The sequence below is a fragment of the Rattus norvegicus genome, chromosome 7, assembly GCF_036323735.1.
Source record: "Rattus norvegicus strain BN/NHsdMcwi chromosome 7, GRCr8, whole genome shotgun sequence".
NCBI classification, from domain to species: domain Eukaryota; kingdom Metazoa; phylum Chordata; class Mammalia; order Rodentia; family Muridae; genus Rattus; species Rattus norvegicus.
The window spans coordinates 1,150,686-1,173,442 of record NC_086025.1 but is presented as its reverse complement, the minus strand read 5'-3'; the positions used below and the strand labels follow the sequence as shown (position 1 = coordinate 1,173,442).

Genomic DNA, 22,757 nt, shown 5'->3' with positions numbered 1-22,757 from the left:
CATAGTTCCCTACTAGCCTGGGCTACAGAGTGATATAAATAGTAGCTGGGCATGCTGGGACATGTCCCATCACTTGGGAGGTGGATACAAAAAAGTCAGTAATGACTACATTGCACTTAGAGGCCAGTTTGGCCATTTCTAGACCTTGTCTTTAAAAAAAAAGAAAATCTCCAAACTAGAAGTTGGAGCTGTAGAGAGCTTGCCTCATATAAGCAAGTTGTGTACTACGTAGATCAGGTCTTCCCTTTATCACCATCTCTCTAGTTCTGGGATATTATAGTCTCTTTAAAATAATTTTAAGGTTGGGCTGGAGACATGGCTCAGTGGTTAAGAGCACTGACTGCTCTTCCAGAGGTCCTGAGTTCAAATCCCAGCAATCACATGGTGGCTCACAACCATCTGTGATGGGATCTGATGCCCTCTTCTGGTGTGTCTGAAGACACCTACAGTGTACTTATATATAATAAATAAATAAATTTTTTAAAACAGTAATTTTAAGGCTGGGCCAGAGAGATGACTCAGTGATTGGGAGCAGTGGTTTCTCTCCCAGAGGACCTGGGTTATATTTGTAGCACCCACATGGCAGCTTACAAGACTGGCTGTAACTCCAGTTCCAGGGAACCAGACTCCCTTACACATGCAGGCAGGATACCAATATGCTTAAAATAAAAACAAATTATAAGATAATAGTATTTGTTTAAATGTGTGTGTGTGTGTGTGTGTGTGTGTGTGTGTGTGTGTGCTTTGTGTCTGTATGTGGGCACTCAGGAGGTAGACGCAGGTGAGTTCCAGACCAGCCAAGGATCCATAGTGTGACCCTGTCTCAAAAGCAAAAAAACCAAACCAAAACAAAAAACAGTCAGCAGGCCCTCTTTCCAGCCCTTCATTGTCTCGGGTTTATGCTTTGTGTGTGTGTGTGTGTGTGTATACTAGAGACTGAACTAAGGACCCAGTGTGTGCTCATAGCCATCCATCAGTGAGCTACTCCAAAGCTCATCTCTCTGCGAGCATTATTGCTTCAAAACAGACCTGGGAACTGGGAATTAGCCATTCCAGCCAGATTAAAGTGTAGAGTATACTATATGAGTATACTATAGCTGTCTTCAAACACACCAGCAGAGGGTATTGGATCCCTATTACAGATGGTTGTGAGTTACCATGTGCTTGCTGGGAACTGAACTCAGGACTTCTGAAAGAGCAGTCAGTGCTCTTAACCCCTGAGCCATCTCCAGCCTGTTCGCCTGCTTTTTAAGACATGTTTCATGTAAGACAGGCTGGCCTTGAACTCCTGGTCCTCCTGCCTTCCATTCCCAAGTGCTAGGATTACAGGCGCAAATCAGCATTCCTGCTTTTTGCCTATTTTAAATCTTATTTAAGACTGGATTTAAGCACATTTTAGAAATAGACTTCTTGTTTTATAAATAGAAGCTCATAGTTGGTGAAAGTCATTGACAGGTCTGGGTTAGAAGGACAGCAGTGGACAAGTATAGACTTGGAAGCCATGTGACACAAGTCAAAATTAAGAGTCTGTGCCTTGGGAACCCAGTAGTTAAAGCACTTGTCATGCAAGTGTGAGGACCCAGAACCCAAGTCAGCTGGGCTCTCCAGCTCTTTTTTGCAGTCCCAGGGCTCCACTGGCCACCTGGTCTGGCGTCTGCAGCAGGGAACAAGAACAGTGAGGCCCCACCCTTAAGGTTGTCTTCTGACCTGCACATACATGACAAGGCCCATTAGCACCCATACTAAACATGAATGAATGCATGGGCACACATCTCTCTCTCTCTCTCTCTCTCTCTCTCTCTCTCTCTCTCACACACACACACACACACACACACTCACAATACCCCACTCCATTCTTACTATGTAAACTTGAGGTTGAAGGACGAGTGAGGCCAACTGGCATATGGGAACATCTCAAATTTTTAAAAAGACAGAGGGCCAGCAAGCAGCTCAGCTGGTATAGGTGTCTGCTGTCAAGGCCAGTGAAGTATATGAGATTCTCAGGATCCACAGTGCAGAAGCAAAGAGCCAGCTCCCTGCAGTCACCCTCTGACTCTAGTGCACTTACATATGTGCACACACACACATGATTACAAACTAAAGCAGAAAAAGTAAAAACAAGAACACAGAACCATGTCAGCAGGACAGAACAGCTGCAATTTTTTACTCTGGTAAATTTGCATTTCATAAAATTAAAGAATAATTAGTGTGTGAGACTAGTGATGCTATGGTTTATTTAAACTTTAAAACTGCACTGGGCAGTGGTGATATATGCTTTTAATCCCAACACCTCGGAGGCAGGTAGATCTCTGAGATCAGGCCAGCCTGGTCTACGGAGTGAGTTCCAGGGCAATCAGGGCTACACAGAGAAACCCTGTCTTGAGTAACTAACTAACTAAATAACTAACTAAATAACTAACTGACTAACTAATTTGTAAGACAATAAAGCAGAGTCTGATGTCACAAGTGTATATGTTCCCAGCCCTTGGGAGGCTGAGCAGAAGAAGGATCATGAGGTTGGATTTAGTATTTTAGTATTCTATCTTAGATTTTAATATTTAGTTAAAAACATTAATGCACGTACATTCGTGTGTGTGTGTGTGTGTGAGAGAGAGAGTGTGAGAGAGTGTGTGTATGTGTGAGAGAGTGTGAGTGTGTGTGTGAGTGAGAGTATGAGAGAGAGTGTGTGTGAGAGTGTGAGTGTGTGTGAGAGTGAGAGTGTGTGAGAGAGTGTGAGTGTGAGAGAGTGTGTGAGAGTGTGAGAGTGTGTGTATGTGTGAGAGAGAGTGTGAGTGTGTGTGTGTGAGTGAGAGTGTGTGAGAGAGAGTGTGAGAGTGTGAGAGAGTGTATGAGAGTGTGAGAGAGTGTGTGTATGTGTGAGAGAGAGTGTGAGTGTGTGTGTGTGAGTGAGAGTGTGTGAGAGAGAGTGTGAGAGAGTGTGTGAGAGTGTGAGAGAGTGTGTGTATGTGTGAGAGAGAGTGTGAGTGTGTGTGTGTGAGTGAGAGTGTGTGAGAGAGTGTGAGAGTATGAAAGTGTGTGTGAGAGTGTGAGAGAGTGTGAGAGAGTGTGTGTATGTGAGAGAGAGTGTGAGTGTGAGTGAGAGTGTGTGAGAGAGAGTGTGAGAGTGTGAGAGTGTGTGTGAGAGTGTGAGAGAGTGTGTGTATGTGTGAGAGAGAGTGTGAGTGTGTGTGTGAGTGAGAGAGTGTGAGAGTGTGTGTGAGAGAGTGTGAGTGTGTGTGAGAGTGTGAGAGAGTGTGAGAGTGTGAGAGAGTGTGTGAGAGTGTGAGAGAATGTGTGTATGTGTGAGAGAGAGTGAGTGTGTGTGTGTGAGTGAGAGTGTGTGAGAGAGAGTGTGAGAGAGTGTGTGAGTGTGAGAGAGTGTGTGTATGTGTGAGAGAGAGTGTGAGTGTGTGTGTGAGTGAGAGAGTGTGAGAGAGAGTGTGTGTGAGAGAGTGTGAGTGTGTGTGAGAGTGTGAGAGTGTGTGAGAGAGTGTGAGAGTGTGAGAGAGTGTGTGAGTGTGAGAGAGTGTGTGTATGTGTGAGAGAGCGTGTGAGTGTGTGTGTGAGTGAGAGTGTGAGAGAGAGTGTGAGAGTGTGAGAGTGTGTGTGAGAGTGTGAGAGAGTGTGAGAGAGTGTGTGTATGTGTGAGAGAGAGTGTGAGTGTGTGTGTGAGTGAGAGTGTGTGAGAGAGAGTGTGAGAGTGTGTGTATGTGTGAGAGAGAGTGTGAGAGAGTGTGTGTATGTGTGAGAGAGAGTGTGTGTGTGAGTGAGAGTGTGTGAGAGTGTGAGAGTGTGTGTGAGTGTGAGAGAGTGTGTGTATGTGTGAGAGTGTGAGTGTGTGTGTGAGTGAGAGAGTGTGAGAGAGTGTGTGTATGTGTGAGAGAGAGTGTGAGAGAGTGTGTGTATGTGTGAGAGAGAGTGTGAGAGAGTGTGTGTGTGAGAGAGTGAGTGTGTGTGAGTGTGAGTGTGTGTGTGTGAGAGTGTGAGTGTGTGAGAGAGTGTGAGTGTGTGTGAGTGTGAGAGAGTGTGTGTGGGTGAGAGAGAGTGAGAGTGTGAGTGTGTGAGACTGTGAGAGTGTGAGTGTGTGTGAGAGAGCATGAGAGTGTGAGTGTGAGTGTGTGAGTGTGTGAGAGTGTGAGTGTGTGAGAGTGTGAGTGTGAGTGTGTGAGAGTGTGAGTGTGTGTATGTGAGAGAGTGAGAGTGTGAGAGTGTAAGTGTGTGTGTGTGTGTACACAATGAAGAGGGGTACACATGCTACAGCATGCATGTGGAGATCAAAGGACAAATGTTCTCTCCACCTACCTTTGTGTGGGTTTGAACTCAGGTTGCCATGGTGTGTAGAGAGTGTCTTTAACTGCTGGGCCATTTTACCAGCCTGATTCAGCATTTTAGTTAATTGTTTTTAATAGAATATATTAATTTTACATAAGTTTCATTTTTACTTTTTTTTTTTAAGATAATATCTGTCTGTGTGTCAGACAGGTAGCATTAGCTGTCAACATTTACCCTCTTCTGAACTCGCTGTTCTTGTCCTTTCAAGGGAAAATGTAGACATCTTTTCAAACCTTCTCCCCCCAGGGATTGTTCATTGCTTCGTGTTCCTCATCCACTTTGCTCGGATCCTCACTAGCACAGACTTTCTCTCTTTTCAGCTGTTTTTATTTCATATGCATCGATGTTTTGCCTGCATGTGTGTCTGTGCGAGGGTGTTGGGTCCCCTGGAACTGGAGTTACAGACAGTTGTGCGTTGCCATGTGGTTGCTGGGAATTGAACTCAGGTCCTCTAGAAGAACAGTCAGTGCTCTTAACCTCTGAGCCATCTCTCCAGCCGTCACACACTGTTTATTCTGATAGTTTTCTAGGTTGTGAGCTCTAACTTGTAAACACCTCGTGGGAGTGCATTTAAATACATTGTGGGCAGACATAATTGGGCACTCATCCAGTGAGGCTGACCCAGGAGGAGTCTGAGGTCACCCTGGGTGGTATAAATAGCTCACATGGGCTTACACGAACAGTAAGGACTATGAAGACACTCAGACAAGCAGTGGTGCCCAGAAGAGGCTCAGGCCAACCCATCTGCCTGGAAAAGACACTCCGCAACCATCTGAGCTGGCTGCAGGTTGTATGGTATGTCTCAGGAGTCCAAGTTCTGGACACCTATGCTGGGTCGAGTATGGGTTGTGTTTGAGTCGTTGCTCTTCTGTAAGTAACCCCTTTGCTCATACTTCTGTATGTAACTCCAATAAAACCCATTGGTTTACCAAGTCAAATTTTGAAAGTTGAAGGCCCACCTGGGCCTCAAAATAAAAAGTAGAAAAGACTGAAGATGTAGCCCTTGCCTAACATATAGTCAAGACCTGGGTTCAATCCCCAGCACCACATAAATGAAAAGGCATTGTGAGATATTCCACTTTCTCTATTAATGACTCCTCACAGGACCAATCAGGACTTACATGGAATGGGGAATTCAAGAACTCACTGAATGACCGAAATACCCTAGAGGGTCTCATGAGCAATTAGTGGAGAATCCGTTACTGCACAGAGAATGTGGACCTTCCCTTATTTGGAAGTATTCTGACCGGAACTCAGGCAAAAGTACTCATTTATGTTGCACAACCTAGAGGCCACTAGCTTCAGGACACATCATGTGGATCAGTTATATGCAGGCTGAATTGGTGAGACTAGGTTTTAGGAATGTGATAAAGATATATATATATATGTCTCCTGTAAGTCGATTTCTCTCATCTTCACAAATACCTATGTCTACTGTGCACCAGGAACTATGATTCCACATGTGGAAAGGCTTTTCTCGTGCCCTGGGGCTAATGAGAAGTTAAGGGCCCCAGGTCAATAATGGATTTGGTGGCAGATGAGTGGCTACCAGAGCTTTGAGCTGTAGCTGGATGTCGTTGCCAGCATCCCACCTGGGTTGGTTGGTTTGTTTGAGCGGGGCACATCTCTCACTGAACCTGGGCCTGGATTTGGCTAGGCTGACTGGCCAGTGAGCTTACCTGTCTCCTAGTCTTCCTAGTGCTGGAATTGCAGATGTGTGTCACCTGGCTTTCTCCATGGCTGCTCTACTAAGGGTCTGAACTCAGTTCCACATGCTTCTATGACAGGCCCTTTATAACTGAGCCGTCTGCATAGCCTCAACATTTCTTGTTACTACCCAAGTTTGCAGCGTTCAACTTCCTACAGTATTGTGTGGGACTCTTTCGTGTTACCGCTTGAATTTTTTTTTTTTTTTAAGATTTATTCATTTAGGGGTTGGGGATTTAGCTCAGTGGTAGAGCGCTTCGGTCCCCAGCTCCGAAAAAAAGAAAAAAGAAAAAGAAGAGAAAAAAAAAGATTTATTCATTTATTATATATAAGTACACTGTAGCTGTCTTCAGATACACCAGAAGAGGGCACTGGATCTCCTTACAGATGGTTGTGAGCCACCATATGGTTGCTGGGAATTGAACTCAGGACCTCTAGAAGAGTAGTCGGGTGCTCTTAACCGCTGAGCCATCTCTCCAGCCCTTGAATATTTTTTGTGTTTAAATTATTTCTATCCTTTATGATCTCATAAGTTCTGGACTTGAGAGGCAGACCTTAAATTAACCACGTTCTGCAACCTGCTTATGCTTACAAACATCCTACCCTGATACAGTACACTCTTCTCCCAAGCAGGTTTATTCTATTCTTATTACTCCTGGCTGGTAGGTAAGATAGCTATCGCTATCTAGTCTATTCTTTTATAGTAGAAGACTTCTTATGGTTTTTATAGTTATTTTAATTTTTTTTTTTCAAAACAGGTACAGGGTTTCTTTGTGTATGCCTGGCTGTCCTGGAATTCTCTCTGTAGGTCAGGCTGGCTTCAAACCCACAGAGATCCAATTCCTTCTGCCTTACAAGTACTAGGATTAGAGGTGGTATTAAAAGAACCACCACTGCCTGTCTAAATAATTAGTATAGTATATTTTATATATTTATTGTGCGCATTTGTGCACACAAGTGTGTGCTCATGTGCGTGTCAGGGGGCATGCACAGTGCACATGTGGAGGTCAGAGGACAACTCCTAGGAGTCTGTTCTTTACTCCAGTATGCATCAAACTCTGCTGATGACATTCGGTGGTATGCACTTGACGTGCTGAGCCAGCAAGATGGCCTACCTTACACTTCTGTTTAACTGTTTTGTTCCCCTTGCTGTGTTTTGGTCTGTTTCCAGCCTTCCTCAGTCTGCAGCATGTAAACGCACTATCTTTCTGACCTTGTACCTTCATGTCTCCTTGCAGCTGTATGTGGCTCAGCAAATGGCACCTCCGAGTCCAAGGAACGGCACCCCTAACAGCAGCAGCGGGAGCGGTGGGAACGACCAGCTGAGCAAAACCAACCTGTATATCCGAGGACTGCAGCCAAGCACTACTGACCAGGACCTGGTCAAGCTCTGTCAGCCGTAAGTAGCAAATCCTAGTACAGAGGCTTGCAGGGTGGCACAGAGCCCAGTCACTGGCTTCTTGCCACATACTCTTAGCATGACTTGCAGTACCATGCTTCTGCCCCGAGGTCTCGGCGCATCCCGGGACGCCCACGTGCGGGGCTTTGGGTTTGTTTTTTCCGCTTTGTTGTGTTGAGACAGTGTCTCGTGGATCCTAGGCTGGTCTCAAACGAGATCAACATAAGGAAGAAAGGATGTCTTTGGGCTCAGACTGTGACCTTCAGTCCATTATGCTAGGGAGTTCAGGTGAAGGAGCTTGAGGCAGATGTCACATCACACCCACGACCAGGAAGAAAGGAAAATGGCTGCTTGCGGCTAGTCAGCTCCCTTTCTGCATTTATGTCATCCTGGATCCCACAGTGGTTAAGGCCCTCACAGCATGCTAGGTGCCTATCTCCCAGGTGACCTCAGACTCTGTCAAGTTGACAATTAACATGGACCCACAGAAATATTCACTTAATCTCCATGGGATGAATGCTTTTTTTTTTTTTTTTTTTTTGGTTCTTTTTTTTGGAGCTGGGGACTGAACCCAGGGCCTTGCGCTTCCTAGGCAAGCGCTCTACCACTGAGCTAAATCCCCAGCCCCGTATTTTTTTTTTTTTTAAACAGGGTATCATGTAGTCCAGGTTGGACTAGAACTCTTTATCTTCCTGTGTCTACCTCTGGGGTTAAAGGCATTTTCCACCATGCCTGGCTATATAATATTTTATTCATTTTAATTTGTATCCATTTTATTTACCTGCATGTTTATGTGCTTGTGTGAGTTTATGTGTATCTGAAACCAGCAGGCATCTGATGCTCTGGAACTGGAGTTACAAGCAGGTGCAAACCACTAAATGTGGATGCTGGGAATTGAATCCGAGTCCTGTGGAAGAGCAGCCAGTGAGTGCTCCTGACTGCTGAGCCATCTCTCCAGCCCCATACTATCTTTCTTGTTTATTTGTAGAGTCGTCTAGTTTGTTGTTGAAAGTATTGGGATTGTTACCAGTTTATGGCCACTAGTAATGCAAGCAGTATGCTGGAAACTTACCTCCTGGTGTGTGTGCCTGCCTCTGTGTGTGTGCATGTGCATGTGTGTGTGCCTGTGTGTGCGTTCGTGCCTGTGTAAAAATAAATCAAACAAGCGGAGCTATGGTTGTGCACAACTTCAATCCCAGCACTTGGGAGGCAGAGAAGACAGGTAGATTTCTGAGTTCCAGGCCAGCCTGGTTTACAGATCGATTTCCCGAGCAGCTAGGACTACACAGGAAATCCTATCTCAGAAATGAAATGAAATAAAAAAAGGAAGAAACAAATCAGTTAAATAAAAATGTAGGAATAAGTGCAGGAAGAAGGGAGATGAGTTGGGTGGATCCTGAGGGCGGGGAGGAGGGCCCCGCCTCTCTAAGAAGGGCGGGTTTCTCCTGCTCAGAAAGACTTCCTGCCTGTGTCCCAGGGATCTCTTCCCGGGTTGCTGGATCCCAAACTCTGGTGGGCCGGAAGGAGAGGTGTGGCCTGGGACTGGAACTTCTGGTTCTCTTGAAGGGCTCCTTCTGTGGAGCAGGAAGCAGCTCTGAGCCAGCTGTTACCAGCTGCAGTGGAAACTCTAGCTCAAAGTTTTAGGCCGCTGGGCCACAGCAGGCTCCACCCTGGGGCCTTGATGGGGATAGCAGCTTGAGTGTCCTCTGGCCAACAGTCACTAATTATGATTCTTTGCCTAAAAAAATCCAAGGACCACTGGTCCCCACCTCCTTGTAATATGCTCTTTCCTCGACCTCCAGGGCACCCCCAGCTTATTTTGCCTAATCTTTGGGTCCCAGAAGCTCCACTGAAAAAGGACAGGAGTGAGGTGGAAGCCAGGGGTTAAAAACAAACTAATCAATCATCCATGTTTTTTAGGATAAGAGGATAGATTTTTTTTTTTTTAAATGCTTGTTTGGAGAGTTAATCTCACATTTAGTTTCTGCCAACAGTTTCTCTTCAGCCCTTGAATTTCTGACTTTGTTCAGGGTTACTGCTCTGTCTCTGACATTTTCACACTCCTAGAATACAATGTAGCTGGTTTTTCCTACTAGGATGCTTCTGATGTAACCCAAGATCTGCACTCCTTCACCACTAGAGCTCCGCCAGCTGTGCAGGCCCCTGCTGCCAACAGGGTTTTCCAAAAAGCTGGAAAACACAAACCTCATAAAGTACAGAGTGAAAACACATCACAGACTAATTTAACTCATTCATAAAGGCAACAAGATGGAAAAACCAGGTCAAAGAGCACGAGGAGTTATTAGTTAGCACTGAAATGTTGGTGAGGTTTGGACACAGGAGGTCACAGGACTTGTCTGAGATCAGTTGTACTAGAAAGTAGCAGAGTTAGGATTTGAGACAAAGACATCAGGATCAGGCTGGCCTCCAGGTAAGGGATCAGTAGAATGTTGGGAGTAGGGAATCAGAGGAGGCACGTTTATTATTTTTAAAATGCTCATTTTTAAAATTGTATTATTTATTGTGTGGATGTTTTGCCTGCATGTATGTCTATGCACCATGTGCATGCATGGTGCCCGCAGACAGTTAGGAGCCACCAGGTCCTAGTGTTCTTACTTGCTTAGTCTCTAAATCTCTTTAGATTTATTTTTATTTTTATTTTTTTTTCAGAGCTGGGGACCGAACCCAGGGCCTTGCGCATGCTAGGCAAGCGCTCTACTGCTGAGCTAAATCCCCAACCCCCTATTTTTATTATTTTTAATAGAATGAATGATGTTTGTCTAAAAGAAAAGTAGAATCAAGAATTATTTCTGCTAGGTGGACGGTAGTGGTGCACGCCTTTGATCCCAGCACTCCGGAGGCAGAGGCAGGTGAATCTTTGGGAGTTTGAGGCTAGCCTGGTCTACAAAGTGAGTTTTAGGGCAGCCAGAGATCCACACAGGAACCCTGTCTTGACAAACTGAAGGAAAAAGAGAAGAGAAGAGAAGAAAGGGAAAAGGAAAGAATTATTTCTTTGTTCCTCTAGGAACTTCACTGGAGCCCCGCCTTTAGGCACGTGCTTTATGTGGGTGTGGCCAAGCTGCTGTCCCCAAGAGTGTCTTTGGGGACAGATGTGTGGTACTGTGAGAGCTGTGGTCACTCTTGTGGTGCCTTGTGGGGTTAGGGTTATAATAAGGACACTGTGACAGCTGACCTTATTGATGAAGTTAGACTGAAAGTGCTGTAGCGACTTTTCCCTTTGTGAGGGCCACACCCTGTCAAACAACAATTTTAGTGAAGAAGGGTTTATGTTAGCCACAGTGTGAGGGGAACAGACCATCATGGTGGGTAGGATCCGTGGCAAGAGTGTGGATGGTCACACTGACGTCAGCAAAGCAAAGGGCAGCTGGGGCGGGCTAGGCTGTAAAATACCTGTGACCCATTCACTTCAGTGAGGTTCTACCCCTTAAAACAGTGTCAGCAGCTGGGGACCAGTCCTCAGTCACAGGTAGTATGGGGACATTTCCAATGAAAAGCACACTAGCCTCTGAGATTATTGGTACACATCTGGGCATGCCAGGGTCAATAACAGGAAGCAGGGAAATCCTCCGTGAATATAGGTGGGGAGAGAATGGACAACAGATGTTTATTTTCTCCCTCCCTTCCCTTCCCCATGCTGTGAGCTGAACTTCGTCCTCACTGCAGCGCTGGAGTGAAACCCGGAACTGAGATCGTGAGCCAAAATAAAAAGTGTGTATTTGAGGCATTTTGTTGCAGGGATGAAAATTAACAGTGTTTTTTTGTTTTGTTTGCTTTGTTTGTTTTTAGACAAAGGTTTATAGGCCTTATTGTCCTAGAACTCATTATACAGACCAGGCTGGCCTCTAACTCAGACATCCCCCTGCCTCTTCTGAGCACTGGGTCAAAAGTGTGTGCACCACTTACTGTGCAAATGGTTTTTACTTTGTTTCCATATAATGAGTAGAAAGACTTGTGCCACTAGGAGCAGAGAGAGAGTAAGCTAAATGTCTCAGTCTTTGTCCTGGCTGTCCTGGAACTCGCTCTGTAGAGCAGGCTGGCCTCTTGAGTCACAGAAATCCCCCTGCCTCTGCCTGCTGAGTGCTGCTGGGTTCAAGGGCGTGCGCCACCTCTTCCTTGTGCAGTTTATAATGCCTGTCCTGATCGTCACCTTGAGGTTTTCCCTTTCCCTTAGGTATGGCAAGATTGTCTCCACCAAGGCCATCCTGGACAAGACCACAAACAAGTGCAAAGGTGAGAGAGAACAGCTGTCCTCTGGGAGTCCGGGCAGTCGGCGCTGGGAGGAGCTGGGAGGTTTGGGGCCTAAAGACCTATAGGCTGTTTAGACTCATTGGTGAGGAGAGAGAGCTGCTGCTGAGGATGCTGGCAGGAGACTGTGGCCTCCCTTGCCCTGAGTGTGTTCTGCTCCCTGTGGGTCAAGGGTCTTCCTGGGTGGGAAGGTGTACAGGGAGAAGTTTCTAATCCTCTATGTAAACACTTTTTCAGGGAGTTGGGAGGACAGCCCAGGAGGTGGGTTTTTTTTTTCAATGCTGAATGGTTGTGGAGGGGTTTGAACATTTCTGAGGAAGGACTGCTTCCGTCTGGTGTCTGCTTGCTCTGCTGTATTCCTCCCTCCCTGGAGTTTCCGGGGCCTGTCTGGAGAAGAGATGGAAGCCTTTAGCATGAAGTCTGGGATTTAATACTTCAGGTCTGAAGCTCTAGGTTCTTAATGAGAGGAAAGGCAGAATACCGCAAGGTTTTCTCATTTCCCTGGGCAGCCACAGAGAGGGCCTGAGCTCTGGTGAGGGTCACATGGACAGTCACCTGAAACTCCCAATCTCTCTTTCCCCTGCTACATCATTTACATGGAACATAACTCTTCTCTGTCTCCTGAAAAGCCTGGGCCTCCCACCTCTCTCATACCTCCCACTCCCATGACACTCTTTCCCCTCCAGGCTATGGCTTCGTGGACTTCGACAGTCCGTCATCAGCACAGAAGGCTGTAACTGCACTGAAAGCCAGTGGTGTGCAGGCACAAATGGCAAAGGTAGGGTAGTGCCCACCCCTGCCCTGCCCCACCTGCTTCTCCAGGGGTTACAGTCAGCATCAAAGCACACCAGCTTTGGCTCTGCCAGAGTATCTTAGGAAAGAGAAAATGGATGAGGAAGAATTGTCGATAGTGCTCAAGTGTGTGTGTGTGCGTGTGTGTACGTGTGTGTGTTCATGTGCATGTGCATGCCCTTTGTGGAGCCACCTGATGTGGGTGATGGTAATTGGACTCAGGTCCCTGCCATCTCTTTCTGGTAGCATCTAGAAATAGACACGACAGGCCAGGGCCCACCTGAGCTGTTAGAGACGCCTGTTGTGTGTGGCAGGCAGAACAGCCATGACTCTCAGCACTCCACCCTGGCCCCTGATTTCCTAGGACAGATGGTTATGGTTTTGCAACATTCTCTGAAGAGGCCAGTTGTGCAACTCAGGTTCTGAAGAATGCTTTCCATGGCTTGCCACTGCTCTCGAGGGGCAGGGAGTGAGCTGGGAAAGGGTTGGGGGGAGGGAAGGAAGCTATAGCAAGAAAGGAAGAGAACTATACCTTCTGCTTTGATCTTCCTGAAGATCACTCTCCCTCCCCCATGTCAATCCCTAGAAAGCTAGAAGCCTTTCTGAAATCCCTTCAACTAGGGAGGGAAGATGGTCCCCTTGCCATGCTGAGGCACCTTGAGTACTCTGAAGAGGCTAAGGGCAGCCATTTAGTAACTAGAGTTACAGTGGGTTGTATGTTACCGTGTAGGTGCTGGGAGTTGACTCAGGACCTCTGGAAGGGCAAGCAGTGCTCTTAACCATGAGCTATCACTGCAGCCCCAGCATAGCCATTCTTTTCTCTAATGGTTGAAGGAAAACTGAAGCTGGGTGTGATGTCTCAGGTCATCCAGCACTTGGGAGGTAGTGAAGGAGAGTGAGAGTTTGTTTTAGTCCAGCCTGGGCTACAGAGTTAGATCTTGCCTCCAAAGAAAAAGGAGAAAGGGGTTGGGGATTTAGCTCAGCGGTAGAGCGCTTGCCTAGCAAGCGCAAGGCCCTGGGTTTGGTCCCTAGCTCCGAAAAATAGAAAAAAAAAGAAAGAAAGAAAAAGGAGAAAGAGAAGAAGAGAAAGAGAAAGAAAGGAGAAGAAGAGAAAGAGGAAGGAAGAGGAGGAAGAGAGAGAAGTGGGTGGAGAGACTTCCGATGGTCTGGGGTCAGTTCCAGAACCCACCCAGTACCTTCAAGGCATCTTCACTCTAGTTCTAGGAAAGGAGGGTGCCAGTGCCCTCCTCTGGCCTTCATGGACTCTGTATGTAGTACATTGTATACAGACATACATGCAGGCAAAAATACAAAACAAACCACCCATAGATGTAAAGTCAAAAATAAATTTTAGGGAAAAAATGGAAAGAAACAGAAGTTGAAAGGGATTGAGGTTGCTGGAAAGTACTGAGTACGGCAGGGTAGCCACTTACAGGTTTGAGAAGAGCTCTGGAGCTATGATCCCAGCACCTGGGAGAGACACAGAAGGGTCAAGAATTCAGACCCAAGCCCTCGGGCAGAACTGCCACTGAGCACTCAGGACCCCATCCTTCCCCGTGTGTAGCCTCTCCCGTGGGTGCTCAAATACCTTTGGGGATAAACCACTATGAAGTACACCCTGCCCTTTCTGTTTCCTTCTCCCTTTTCCTGCTTCCCTTCCATCCATGAGTGACCAGGTCTTCCCCCTTAGCCTAGTCTGCTATGATTGAGGAGAGGGAGAGAGATCAGGGCCATGGAGTTGAGAAGCCAGGAAAAGGGAATCTAACCTCGGGGCCAGGTTGCAGGGCAAGAGGAAAACTTGTTTTGCCTGCTTCTTGGTGGCTTGTGTTACTGAATTGTACAGCAGTAGACATGGTAAATGCTGTAATTTTTCTTCCCAGACCAGTGCGTGGTGATGGGACTGGGTAGTACACACAGATTCTCTTTGTTTGGATCCCCCTGAATGTTTCTTTTCTCAGATGTTATTCTGTACGTGAGGGCTGAGGATGGGATGCGGAATAAGATGTGAACCTCAGGGGTTAGGGATTTAGCTCAGTGGTAGAGCGCTTGCCTAGGAAGCGCAAGGCCCTGGGTTCGGTCCCCAGCTCCGAAAAAAAGAACCAAAAAAAAAAAAAAAAAAAAGATGTGAGCCTCAGTTTTCACTCTCATGTTCATAGCAACAGGAGCAAGACCCTACAAATTTATACATCTCAAACCTCCCTCTGTCAATGGACGAGCAAGAGCTGGAGGGGATGCTGAAGCCCTTTGGCCAGGTTATCTCCACTCGGATCCTCCGAGACACCACTGGGGCCAGCAGAGGGGTCGGCTTTGCAAGGTAAGGGATGATTGAGAGTGCCTGACAAGAACTTAGGAAACAATGCACACACAGATGTACACAGACAAGAGTCACACACACACACACACACACAGAATCACACATAGACACACACACACACTTAAGCACACACATAGATACACACATAGATACATAGGCCCACACACATGCACAGTGCCCTTCACCACAACTGGACCAAAGTAATGGCCAGCAACTTGGCTCAGCAGGTAAAGGTGCTGGACACCAAGCCTGATGACCTGAGTTTGATCTCTGGAACCCACACGGTGGAACTGACCCCAACAGGTGGACCTCTAATCTTCACATGTGCTATGGCTTCTGCACATATATAATACATCCCATAAATGCAATGTAAATTAACCCTTGGTAGTGTATTGTGTGTGGGGTGTGTGTGTGTGTGTGGGGTGTGTGTGGGGTGTGTGTGTGTGTAATATTGAACTAAGGGCCTGGCACATAACTTGAACTGGCTGCAATCCTCCTGCCTCTGTCTCCCAGATGCTGGGATTGTAGGCATGTCCCACCAGCCTCACTGTGGCTTCCCTCTTAGTACCTTCTCCCCACTGCCTCTGCCAGCCTAGCTGTCGTTGCTCTGAGTCTGTGCACTAACAGCTGAGCATCCCCGTCCCACCACCTCACTGGAACTCTGTCAGGCCTGCCGTCACAGGTGGGAGCGAGTGACTCCCTTACTTCCCTAAGAATGGACAGCAGAGCAGAGAATTGGGATCTTCAGGGAGACGTACATCCTAGAGCAACCTGTGCAGGGGCCGTCCCGTGCTGTAGAATATTTATTTCTGAGTCTTAGCATTCTCTAGGCTGCCCTCTCGGGCTTGTGTGCCATGGTGCTGCACCTGATGCTGGCCCACCTGAAAATGACTGACTTTGTTTGTTTGTTTGTTTGGTTTACATGGTTGATCAGCATAGAGAGATGCTGCCAAGTCTGCCCATGTTGTTTGACCCCCTCACACACACATACAAAATAATTACATGTGAAAAATTGTTACACAATTCTAATATTCAGGAGACAACAGCAGAGAATCCCTGGAAGTTCAAAGCTGACACGTATCTGAAAGAGCGTGAGTGCCAGGCTAGCCTGCACTACCTCATGAGGCATCTCAAGGCAGGCTGGTGGGTAGCTCTGCAGGCAGTCCTTGCCCGGTAGGCATGACCCCCAGTTTGATCTCCAGCATGGAATGTAGTAGGTGTCTAGTGAGGAGGATGAGAAGTTAAAGGTGAACCTAGGTTACAGGAGATGCTCTTCAAAAAACCCAAAAACCCAAAACTGTGAGTATTGCACATAGAAAGTTTAAAGTCAGCCCAAGTTGATTTTTTTTCTTTTAAAGAGGCTGCCTCAAAATCAACAATGGAATCCGGGCATCAATGGTGAGGCCTTTAATCCCAGCACTCAGGAGGCGATGCAGGAGGATCTCTGTGTGTTTGGGGCCAGCCTGGTCTATAGATCGAGTTCCAGGACAGCAAAGGCCCTGTTACACAGAAAAAAACTCTTCTCTCCAAAAAAAACAAAAAACAAACAAAACAAAACAGCAGAAACTAATCAAAGCCTGATGTGTACCTCAGATGGGAGGGATCACTTGGAATTCAAGACCAGCCGAATCGAAAGTTCAATTAATCAATAAATCAATCAATAAACAAAATATTTAAAAAAACAAACAAGTGAGTTTCAGTTGAAAAGGAGATTCTGTTAGTTGTTAATCGTTTGTAGCTTAAAGGTCTGGATCCTTTTGTGTTTCAGTTACCTGGGCAGACTGGGAGTGAAGTGGGTATGATGGCCCACCCTGTGATCCTAACATTTGGGGAATACAGGCAAGAGGATGGGGAGCCCATGGACTACATGAGACCCTGTCTCAAAGACCATCCCCTCTCGCCCGAATAAAATCGAGGCTGTGGCTAGAAAAATACAAGTTCTGAACCAGTGCAGTGTGAGCGGCGCCACCTAATGGCAACCTTAGATAATGCAGGAGGAAGAAGAACCTGACTGTGTTCTTCCACTTTTGGCTACCACAGCATTTGTTTGTTTGCTTGTTTTTCTGAGACAGGGTTCTATGTGTTACCCTGGCTGCCCTGAAACTCAATTTGTAAACCAGGCTGGCGTCTAATTCAGAGAAATCCCCCTGTTTCTGTCTCCAAAGGGTTGGCATTAAAGCCATCACCACTCGGCTCTCACCTTTTTAAAATTTATTTTACTTTTATTTTTTTTTCCACATGGAAAGGTTTAATGAGAGAAGAAGAGTAGAAGATGGGAGAAACAAAGGCCGGCCATGGGCACATGGAGGGAAGGGGGTGGGGGATGGGGAGAAGGGATGAAGGGGAGAGGGCACGAGAGCAGAGAGAGAAGGCAAAGAGCAAGAGCTATTTTTATTTCTTTAATTTGAGACGTGATATGGTCTTGATGTGGAGCCCAGGCTGGCTTTGAACTTGAGACCCTCTTGCCTCAGCCTCCTGAATGCTGGAATTACTCGGGCCATTGTTCGGAGCTAGCCCTTCCACTTTTGGGCTGATGTTCTCCGCTTTCCCGGTTTATGGAAACCCTTAGTTATCAGTACTTTCCCCGATATACCAGGAGGGTTTGTAGCTATGAATTAATTAAGTGGTTAAATAATTTGGGGTGGGTTTCCTGCTTGTTTGCGGAAGGCTTTAGTATGTTGTAGGCTTGCACAAGTCCTGACTCTCAGGATCTTACCTGGCTTTTCTGTGGGTGCTGGGGATTGAATGCAGATCTCTGTGTTTGAGTGGCAAGCACTTTACCAATGAGCTATCTCCTCTTCCCTGTGTTTGTTTGTTTTCTTTGCAGTACAGGCTAAAACCCATGCTTGGCAGGCGCCGGCCATCGAGCAGTGTCTCATTCCTCCTCCCCTTTCTTTTTCTTGTGTGATGTGTCCCAGTTCCATGTTTGTTGTTGTGATTAAACGCCCTGACAGAACACTCAGGAAAGAGGGTGTAGTGGTGCTCCCTGTAATCACAGCACTCGAGAGGCAGAAGTGGGTAGAAGGGCTAGCCTGGTGTATAGAGTAAGTTCCAGGCCAAAAACAGGCAAACCCACAAGTGAATGCTCTCTTGCCTGTAGGCTCAGTTTGTTCTCTCCACACTTGACACAGCTTAGGGCCCCCCATCCAGGGAACAGCCCCTGCCTAGGGAATGGTGCCACCCATGTGAATTAATGGAAGACAGTCCCTGGACATGCTGGTAAGCTCACAGGTCAGTCCAATACAGGCAGCAGCTCTTCCTGTATACTTTGAATCCCGTCTCACCAGCAGCTGGGATTAAATAACTGCCTGTGTTCTCTTTATTCATTTATGTTTCTATTACATTTTCCTTGCTAATTTGGTAAGCCTGTGTTTCTGTGTATGTGTGTGTGTGTGTGTGAGTGTGTCTGTGTGAGAGAGTATGTGTGTGTGTGTGTGTGTGTGTGAGTATGTGTATATGGATGTACCATGGCAGAAGTGGAGTCAGAGGACTTTTTTTTTTTTTTTTGGTTCTTTTTTTCGGAGCTGGGGACCGAACCCAGGGCCTTGCGCTTCCTAGGCAAGCGCGACTTTTTTTTTAAAAGATTTATTTATTTTCTATTTGTGAGCACACTGTTGCTGTCTTCAGACACACTCATTACATCAGATCTTATTACAGATGGTTGTGAGCCACCATGTGGTCACTGGGAATTGAACTCAGGACCTCTGGAAGAGCAGTCAGTGCTCTTAACTTCTGAGGCATCTTCCAGCCCAGAGGACAGGTTTGGTAATCAATTTTCTTCTTTTACCATGTGGGTTCCAGGGATCAAACTCATGTCACTAGACTTGGCAGCAAGCTCCCTGACCTGCTGAGCCATCTTGCCATAGAGAGCTGCTGAAATCCCAGCATGTTGAACACTGAGACAGGGGGATCTCCTGTTTAGAGCTAACATGAGCTATACAACAAGATTCCCATTTCAGAAAATCGAAAGGAAGCAGCAACTGGTGAACACTGTGCCTGGTGAGGGTGTGGGCAGAGTTTTGCTGAGTGCTCTAATTTACAGAGCCTTGTCATTTCATTTCTTTCTTTGTCCTCTTTCCCTCCCTGTATCACTTATGGGACAAGAGTTCCAGAACAGCCAGGGCTACACAGAGAGACCCTGTTTCGAAAAACAGAACCAAACCCCAGCCAAGTGTTTATTTATTAGTTCACGGTGTGTGTGTGGGGGGTCATGCTGTCGCATCTCTGTGGAGACCAGGGAGTCCACTCACGGGAGTCCATTCTTTCTTTCAATATTGACTCTTACATGTATGAGCCTTTGTGTACCAGGTGTGAGCCTGCTGCCCTCAGAGGTCAGATGAGGGCATCAGATCCCCTGTAAATTATTGTGAGCCGTCATCATGTGAGTACGTGAAACAGAACCTGGGTCCTCTGCAAAGCAGTAGGTGCTCTCGCCCACTGAGACATTTCTCCACTTCACCTCACTCCTTTTTTTTTTTTTTTCTGAGACAAAGGGTCATTGTAGCCCCAGGCGGCCTGGAACTTGATAAGTAGACCCAAGCTGGCCTCAATTCTCAGAGACGCACCAGCCTCTGCATCTTGGCACTGAGCTCAAAGGCGTGTACCACCATGCTGACATCATTAGGAATTTTTAAAAAGATAGTTCCGTAAGCACTGAAAAAACTTTGTGTTTTGTGTGTAGGTATGTGCATGTTTGCGTGTTACAGTGCATGTGTGGAGGTCAGAGAACAGCCATTAGGAGTTGGCTCTCTCCCTATGCTGTGTGGGATCCAGGGATGGAACTCTAGTTGCTGGGCCTGCTGACAAATGCCTTTATCCACTGAACCGTCTCATCAGCCCACCATGAGGGCGTGGGCTACCCAGTCAGTGCTGGCGCGTGCTGCATGACAGTTCCAGAGCTGCATGCTAATCAGATATGGTAGAGCCTTTCTGCAATTGCAGTACTCATCAAAGCCATCCTGGGGGTGGGGCTTTGAGGCCAGGCGGAGGCACACACATATGGAGAGCCTGTCGTAGAAAAACAAAGAGGAAAGCTAGGTGCCTCAAAATGAACGTGTATGACAGAAACGTCCTGGAGCATTTGTGGGGCTAGGAGCCTGGGTTCTCTCACTGGATATGTGTAGGACACATATCCTGGACAGGTAGCCTTACTCCTCATGTACGTCTTAGGATGGAATCCACAGAGAAGTGTGAAGCCATCATCACCCACTTTAATGGAAAGTATATAAAGACGCCCCCTGGAGTAGCAGGTGAGGCCTCTGGGACCCGGGCTGGGAGCCACTGGAGGAGTGAGCGCTGAACCCATACCCAGCGACTGTGTGTGTTTTCTCTCGCCAGCACCTTCTGACCCCTTGCTTTGCAAATTTGCTGATGGTGGGCCAAAGAAACGACAGAACCAAGGAAAGTTTGTGCAAAATGGACGGGCCTGGCCAAGGAACGGAGATATGGTAAAAAGATCCCCAAGGAAGCACAAACCCTAAAAGCATTGGAGTTGGAAATGGCACAGCCTGGCTTCTACGCCTGTAGGTGGGAAGCCTGAGAGCAAGATGTACGACTGAGCCCTAACAAGTGTCTACTCGCTCTTCAGTGCAGTCCCCAAAACCTGTAGTGGGGCATATGGGTACTCCGGGCTGGCAATATGGACGCTGCATTCTTTCTTACAGGGTGGAATGGCCTTGACCTATGACCCCACCACAGCTCTTCAGAATGGGTTCTACACAGCTCCTTACAGTCTCGCCCACAGCAGAATGCTCGCTCAGTCTGCACTAGCCCCGTATCTTCCATCGCCCGTGTCTTCCTACCAGGTGAGGTGCGAGGCTTTTCCTGCTGTGTGTGTGTGAAGTGAATGAATATGAAGTTTCTCTATATAGCACCCACGAATAAATGGTAGGGAGGAGCATAACGTGATATGTGTATGTATGTAAGTACACGTGTTCCTGTATGTGTATGTACATTTATGCCCATGCATACAGTGTGTGTATATATAAACACTCTTGGACACACCCTCTTGAGTCCCAGCACTCGGGAGGCAGAGGCAGTTGGATCTCTGAGTTTGAGGCCAGCCTGGAGTACATAGCTCCAAGATAACCAAGGCTACATTAAGAGAGACCCTGATTTTTTGTTTTTTTGTTTTAAAAAAGTCATCCTGCTTCTTTTTTTTTTTTTCTTTTTTCTTTTTTTTCGGAGCTGGGGACCGAACCCAGGGCCTTGCGCTCGCTAGGCAAGCGCTCTACCACTGAGCTAAATCCCCAACCCCTCCTGCTTCTCTTTTTACCCTCATTGTATATCACTTTCATGTGGGTAAATACAGGTAGAATAGGGCCTTGGGAATCACTTTTATAAATAGGTAACCATGTTTAATATATTTTGTTATCCTCACAACGTCATCTTTTTTTTTTTTAAAGATTTATTCATTTATTATATATAAGTACACTGTAGCTGTCTTCAGACACACCAGAAGAGGGCGTCAGATCTCTTTACAGATGGTTGTGAGCCCCCATGTGGTTGCTGGGAATTGAACTCAGGACCTCTGGAAGAGTCGTCGGGTGCTCTTAACCGCTGAGCCATCTCTCCAGCCCACAACATCATCTTTTTAACAGTCCTTTTACTTTATATGTATTAGTGTTTCCTCTGGGAGAGCAGAACATGGTCTTAGCTGCTGAGCCACCTCCCAGCGTCCAGTCAATCCCACCCCACCCCCGTTGTGTGTGTGTGTAGAGCTCAGAAGGTAGTAAGCTGCTAGTGTTTGTTACCAGCTTGTTCTTTTTAACTTTTTTTTTTTTTTTTTTTTTTTTTTTTGGTTCTTTTTTTCGGAGCTGGGGACCGAATCTTTTTAACTTTTAAAGTTTTTGAGACAGGGTCTCACTATGTAGCTCTGGCAAGTCTGGAACCCTCTATGTAGTCCAGGCTGGTCTTTTTTTTTTTTTTTTTTTTTTTTTTTCAGAGCTGAGGACCGAACCCAGGGCCTTGCGCTTGCTAGGCAAGTGCTCTACCACTGAGCTAAATCCCCAACACCCAGGCTGGTCTTAAATCAGAGATTGATCTGCCTTTTCCCTGCAAACGCTAGGACTAAAGGTGTGCCACCACCATGCCCAGCAAAAACAGCTTGTCCTTTTGTTTGTTTTTCCAGGTAGGGTCTCTCTGTGCAGCCCTGGCTGTCCTGGAACTCTCTCTGTAGACCAGGCTGCCTTCAAACTCACAGATCTGCCTGCCTCTGCTTCCGGAGTGCTGGGATTAAAGGCATGCAGCACCAAGTCTGAGTAAACAGCTTGAAGGGTCAGCGTGGGGGTGGGGGCTCTGCTAAACATTCTCAGTCACTGAGCCTAGGCAGTTAACATTTTTGTTTTTGATTATATCAGAGAGTGACTCAGACATCTCCTGTACAAGTACCTAACACATCTTGGATGCAACAGCAGTCGTACCTCATGCAGCCTTCAGTGAGTGTTCAGAAGTGGGCAGAAGCGAAAGAGATAATTTGATGTAAAGAAAAGCAAAGGGCTTTGATGGCAGGATATGTGGGTGTGAGTTTTGGCTCAGTGCATTATGCAAACCAACAGTAACCTTAGTTTTGTGGGTCTGTTATTCTTAGACATAGATCCCTGCAGACAGAAGGTGAGGGCGCTGTTCCTACTGTAGACCTGGGTACTGCTCAGGTTAATCCTCAGGACTTGGAAAGGTCAGCAGATGGTACTCTAGTTCCTGTGTAGTTTGCTTCCTGATTCCAGTGCAGTTAATAAACTATTCTTAAAAAGCAAATAAAGTCTGGGTGTAGAGACAACAAACCTTTAATCCTTGCACTCGGGTGGTAGCAGCAGGTGGATCTGTGAGTTCAAGGCCAGCCTGGTCTACAGAATTCCAGGTCAGCTAGGGCCACACAGAGTAACCCTGTCAAAACAAACAAAACAAAACAAAATGTTGGTGGCCCTGCTTGGCACAGTTGCTGCCTAA

General features: G+C 46.7%; 1 protein-coding gene across 15 annotated transcripts in view; it reads left to right on the top strand.

Moving 5' to 3' along the window:
* Rbms2 (RNA binding motif, single stranded interacting protein 2) overlaps positions 1-22,757 on the top strand; it is a 56,451-nt gene that overhangs the window by 28,248 nt on the left and 5,446 nt on the right. For 6 of the 15 annotated variants that reach the window (XR_001838668.3, XM_006240744.5, XM_063263084.1 and 3 more), the window contains 8 exons: positions 7,278-7,438; positions 11,631-11,689; positions 12,391-12,482; positions 14,653-14,810; positions 19,980-20,059; positions 20,148-20,257; positions 20,474-20,614; positions 22,169-22,246. Coding sequence is in view for 13 of the 15 variants with exons in the window: in XM_063263084.1 (XP_063119154.1) it covers positions 7,278-7,438; positions 11,631-11,689; positions 12,391-12,482; positions 14,653-14,810; positions 19,980-20,059; positions 20,148-20,257; positions 20,474-20,614; positions 22,169-22,246 (879 nt within the window). In the remaining 2 variants the exon portion in view is untranslated. Of the gene's footprint in view, positions 1-7,277; positions 7,439-11,630; positions 11,690-12,390; positions 12,483-14,652; positions 14,811-16,168; positions 18,687-19,297; positions 19,457-19,979; positions 20,060-20,147; positions 20,258-20,473; positions 20,615-22,168; positions 22,247-22,757 lie in introns of those variants that run through there. The other 9 variants (XR_010052944.1, XM_063263087.1, XM_063263086.1 and 6 more) reach the window with 4 other exon arrangements.